This window comes from Octopus bimaculoides, chromosome 14 (genome assembly GCF_001194135.2).
Source record: "Octopus bimaculoides isolate UCB-OBI-ISO-001 chromosome 14, ASM119413v2, whole genome shotgun sequence".
NCBI lineage: Eukaryota > Metazoa > Mollusca > Cephalopoda > Octopoda > Octopodidae > Octopus > Octopus bimaculoides.
The window spans coordinates 14,566,650-14,572,423 of record NC_068994.1 but is presented as its reverse complement, the minus strand read 5'-3'; the positions used below and the strand labels follow the sequence as shown (position 1 = coordinate 14,572,423).

Here is a 5,774-nt window from a genome sequence, read left to right as displayed (position 1 = left end):
GTTCTGAGCTTCAGATCACATCAAGTTCTAATCTTGCATTTTATCTGATTTCAAACCTTTCACATCTGTATGTGATGCTGAAGTTTATTCAACTATATTTCATCATCATCGGCACTGGTAATGACCTCGCTCGAATATCTTACACGTGCCACCGGCACAAGTGCCAGGAAGGCGATACTGGGCACAGGTGCCATCACGATTTCGCTTTCGCTCGCCCCAACAGGTCTTTGGAAGCCGAGTTTCATGTCCAATGAAAGAGACGACGTTGGCATGGGTGCCAGTCGTCGAATTTAATTCGAGAGTGACTGCTTACATAAATATATATATATATATATTTCCATGCATGTATAAATGAGTGAGTGAGTGAGTGAGTGAGTGATTAAAACATTACTGAAAGTTAACAGAGAAGTTGGTTCATTAGTCTGAGCCAATGCTTACAAGCTTTGGTATCAGCATCATTATCATCATTCAACATCTGCCTTCCATGTTCACTGACCAAAGTTGGTTTTGTACCTCAGCTTATTTATTTCCTGCAGTCGTGATAAATAACACTCTGATCCCTTTTGTAAACAGAAATATCTCCCAATGGATTATTAGCTCCATGGATTTTGACAGAGATGCAAAATTAAAATTTGTGATACGCATGTCATTCCAAAGGGCATTGACAATGTAAGTGGAGTGAATTAGCCACAATCAGGGAATTGAAACAGGGTTGTAGATGTAGCTTGCTGTATGATTACTGCACACCAGGCATGGGAAACCTTATTTTGAGAAGTGGGCTTCATGGGCCATGGTTGATCATTAGATGGGCTGTACTACTAAAAAAGAATTCCAAGTAATTTTTCTTTGGCATACCATTCAGAAAGTCCTATGGGTCACAGTTTAGCCATTAAGGGTAAAGACCTCCTTTGGTCATGAATGAGCATGGGATTGCACCTAGAAAGTTACTCTCCGAAGCACAAATCTGAGCAAGGTTGTTTATGGAAGATCAGCAGTCGTCCATGCATACTGGCCTCCCCTCTCCATGCCACTGATGTTATCCAAGGGAAAGGCAAAGGGGCTGATACAGATTGGCACCAGTGAAGTTGCAACTCATTTCTACAGCTGAGTGAACTAGAGCAACATGAAATAAAGTGTCTTGCTCAAGAACACAACACAACCCGGTCTGGGAATCAAACTCCTCTCCTCATGACTGTGAGCCCAACACTCTAACCACCTTCAATTGTATATTATATACAATGTTCACTGTATCCATTTAGCAAGGCAAAATATATCATCATCATGTAACAGATGTTTTCCATGCTGGCATAGATTTGGAACAGTCTGACAGGAGCTGAGAAGTCAGAAGATTACATCAGGCTTTACTGCCTATTTTGGCATGGTTTTTACACCTGAATGCCCTTCCTGATGCCAACCACCATTTTAAAATATTTTTATTCTATTGTAATCTAAAGTACACGTCCTATTTTATTATGCAAATATACAGTTAAAAATATGGGTTTATTTAAGTAATATATTATTCTTCAAGAAAATTCAAATGAATTTTGTTGATGGTTGTGTTTAAGAAAATAAATTTACATTTTTGTTACCATATTTCTATTGAAATATGCTATCTTTGTTTCAATTAATTTTTTAAAATAATGAATTTAGTAAAAATAACTGTCATTATTAAGCTGGTGCTTAGAACTTCGATTAACATGAAACTTTGAAGGGTTTTAATTTTGATCATTTCAAACAGGAGGTTTTTATTATAGAGCCAAGGGCTGTCTCTGGCAGATTAGTATCAAAAAGGTTTAAATATCTAAATTTGCTAGTTTAACCCTTTAGCATTTAAACCTCCATGTCTGGGCCAAATATTTTACCTGTTTTATGTTCAAACTGGCCAGATCCAGCCTCTCACACCTACTTTACAATGTTATTCTAAAAATGAACAATCACATCATTGAAACTTCAAAACTACAAGATAATGCATGAATAATTCAAAACAATGTTGATAAATAAGCATTACTTTTGACAAAGTAATCTGAATGTTTAAGAGTTAAAAGGTTTTTATGTTTTCGTATTTTAATCTCGCAACTGAATCCAACTTTAAATTCTTTTAATTTTTACCAATTATCTTTCAAGCTGGATGAAACTGTTTCGATGGATTTTCTGGAGAAAAGCTTAAATTACTTCCAGGTAAGTTTTAAAATGTTGTTTCCATCCATGTTTAAGTTGTGGAATTAGTTTATTTTACACAAATTTAATATTGTCAGTTTCCAAATACCCATTAACACTAGGACATGCCTGACCTTTGATCATTTTTTTTCTTTTTTCCAGCAACTCTATAGTGTCCATCTGGTGAATGAAAAAGTAAATTGTACTCATTTAATGGCAGACCAAGTGAAACTGGCACTGAGCTCTTGTGATTCTATCCAAGTGGATATTACTCGCCTTAAGATGCTTTTGCAGGTATATTTTGTTCAACTTATTTTTTTTAAATTTAAATATTTTTTATTTATTTAATTTTTTTTTTTTTTTGGTGGGTGGGAATTGTGTTGTTTCATCTATCTTTAATTTTTGTTTGTTATTGTGTTTCCAGCCTGGTGAAGAGAAGAGTGAATTTTCTATATTGCTGAGAGATTTAGAGACCTGTAATAATGACACTCGAATGTGTGCAAAAAAGGTAAGAACTAATAATGTGTGTGTGTGTGTGTTCATCATCACGTTTTGACATTTGTTTTCCATGCTGACATGGGTTGGACAGTTTGACGAAAGCTGACAAGCAGGTGAGCTGCACCAGGTTCCAGCTGGATGCTCTTTCTTATACCAAATGTGTGCTGGGTGCCTTTAACATGGCACTGGCACGAGCATTTCTATGTGGTGCCGGCACAAATCTCTTGCAGGTCAACCCGCTTCATCGGGGGAGTGGTATTAAAACTTCTGCTGTGGAGGATGGGTCTTGTGGATGTGTATATATATATATGGGTTTTATCTGCATCCTTTAATATAATTATTTTATATAATTATAAATTAGTATAAAATATGTGTGTATGTATATATATAATTTAAAAAAAAAAAGATATTGAATATAATTGATAATTGACAACTATTTAATTGAATGATCATTAACCCTAGATTAAAATTTTTTTTACTGTGTGTACACTTCTATAATTTTGAAACTGTTTTCTTTTTTTTTTTTAAGATACGGAGACGACTTCCTCAAAACGATGGCAACTCAACTGCCTCACCATTGATGTGTCCTAAAGAGGTAAGTTTTTTTTATATTTCTCTTTAATGCTCTCTGTGTGTTTGTTATTGGGGTAACGATTTCGTGTTTCTGTGAATCGTTGTATGCCCTATCACTAACCACTTCACTTTGATTTGAGAATGACACCAGTTTTTAAGTTTGCCGGTCAGGCTGAAGTGGGTAAATTCTAGTGACCTGCCTAAAGTCACAAAGTATCCAAGGTGTGCAGTTCATTGTGGCACCAGTATTTATGTTTATATATGTACAGCATAAATATACATTTAACTGTTTCAATCGTTGGACTGTAGCCATGCTAGGGTGCCATTTTGAAGGGTTTGGTTGAACAATATACCTCAGTTTTCATTTTCTAAGTCCGATATTTATTCTGTCAGTCTGTTCTGTGAAATTGCTAGGTTGCAGAGATGTAAAGAAGCCAACATTGGGTTTTCAAGTGGTGGAGTGGGGATAGAAAAACACAGACACACACACACATACATGTACACGCACGTTAATCAAATGCTTAATGAACACTGAGAAAGTGAACGTGTTTTCCTGGTAAACTACCAGGTCTATACCATACAGTTTATTAACTGATGATATATATATATATACCATATGGTTTATTAACTGACACATATATATATATATATATATATATATATATATATATATATATATGTATACCAATTTGGCTTCCATGTGGTTTCCATCTACCAAATTTGCTCACATTGATCGGCCCAGGGCAATAGTGTAAGACACTTGCCCAAGGTGCTGAATAAATAGGACTTGAATCTGAAACAACGTGATTACAAAGTGACCTTGTTAACCACACATACCATAGAAATGTATAATCCCATCTTTAAAATGTTTTTTGCTGTTTATCTACAGATTCAAAACATTCTACTGGACTGTGGAATAAACATCGTACGTGTATCAAAATCCCTGCACCATGTTGCACTCGGTGCCATGGTACAGGAAGCTGTACTCTCAAGTAAGTAGTCCAACTACAAGTTTTTCACATTGTAATTCTTTGACACAACCGTTCTCTTTTTCCCTTTTCTTCAGATTCCACAGGTGGCCACTGCCAAGTACATCCATCCAGCTTTGAAACTTGATATGCCTTTCTTTCACAACATCCACACACAATTACTGTTTCTGTCATGCATTATTGGGGGACCTGTCTTAAGTAAATTATAGGGGGTGATTCTTACATAAAGCAGGATAAATATAAGGAGAGAAAAAGAAGAAAAAATGGTTAAAGTGTAGGGCTGGTACGGCCAACTTGAAGCTGACCCCATGAGACGTCTCATGGTGAGGCAAGTCACGTTACTTAAAAATTATAGGCAAATTTTCATTTGATGTACTATTTAGAAATTCCTGCAAGCTGCAGTTTGCCTGTCAATGGTGTAATATTTTATTTATGTAAATGTCAAGACCAAGGAAGGTCAAAATCACATGATTTGGTGGTCTCGGTGCTGGTTGTGGCAGGGATTTATCTCCCTGTTAGCAATATAAACAAGAGTGCATTTTCCACCAAAAAGCCAGTATGAGAATTTCTCTCACGGTCTCTACTGCAGTATAGATTGTTTTAACAGATCATCCACGTTTAAGTGGGGATAAATATTACCTCTCAGTATTAAAACTGCTTCTGTCACTAATATATATATTTTTTAACAAGTTCACTGGCTAATCACAACACTGGTGCCTGTTCTGGCACTATCATTGGCAGGGATGTGAGTTGCTGCTATCTTTAGCAGTCAAGCATCCATCACTGATGAGACCAAGGAAGGTCGAAATCAAGTGATCTGGTGGTTTTGGTGCTAGAGGTGGCAGGGATTTATCTCCAGGCTGGTGATATAAACAAGAGTGCATTTGGCACCAAAAGCCAATGTGAGAGTATCTCTCATAGTATCTATTGCAGTATAGCTTGTTCTAACAGAGTGTCCATGCTTAAGTGGGGATAACTGAGATTATTCAACAAATTCATAAACAAAATCTTGTAGTAATGTTGAAAATCAGAAGACTCTGTGTGTGTGTGTGTGTGTGTAAGTAAAATGCATAACTGAGATTTAGGTGCTTAATCTTCTTACCACATAGTTACATTTTCTTTCTTTACATACATATTAAATTGTGCTGTTGGATAAAGTACATAACTCTGCTTGTAGTTGCTCTCTTTACAGTTAAACCATATCTACCCACTCAGCAGTTAAATCATTAGCAATCAGTAAGGAAATCTCTCTTCAAAAATCCCTTTCTCTGTTAGTGTGCAGAAATTTATATTTACTAAAATCCATTATGTCAAAATAAATTCAGTTAAAATAATTGGAAAAAAAATATCTGCACAAGCAAAGTAACAAAGTTATACAAAATTATATTTTCCTGATACCTTTTCTCTTAAGATTACTGAAACAAATTGTGTTACATTAATGTAAATTGTATTGACTATTTTTGTGTGCATGTGTGTGTGTGTGCGTATGTATGTATGTATGTATGTATGTGTATATATATATATATATATATATATATATATATATATATATATATA

The 5,774-nt window shown here is 35.4% G+C and overlaps 1 protein-coding gene across 1 annotated transcript in view; it reads left to right on the top strand.

Moving 5' to 3' along the window:
* The window catches only part of LOC106874338 (dynactin subunit 1), a 112,011-nt gene that overhangs the window by 73,203 nt on the left and 33,034 nt on the right, over positions 1-5,774 (top strand). The window contains exons 18-22 of the mRNA XM_052973024.1: positions 2,125-2,178; positions 2,320-2,451; positions 2,582-2,665; positions 3,185-3,250; positions 4,118-4,220. Of these exons, the coding sequence (XP_052828984.1) occupies positions 2,125-2,178; positions 2,320-2,451; positions 2,582-2,665; positions 3,185-3,250; positions 4,118-4,220 (439 nt within the window). The remainder of the gene's footprint in view (positions 1-2,124; positions 2,179-2,319; positions 2,452-2,581; positions 2,666-3,184; positions 3,251-4,117; positions 4,221-5,774) is intronic.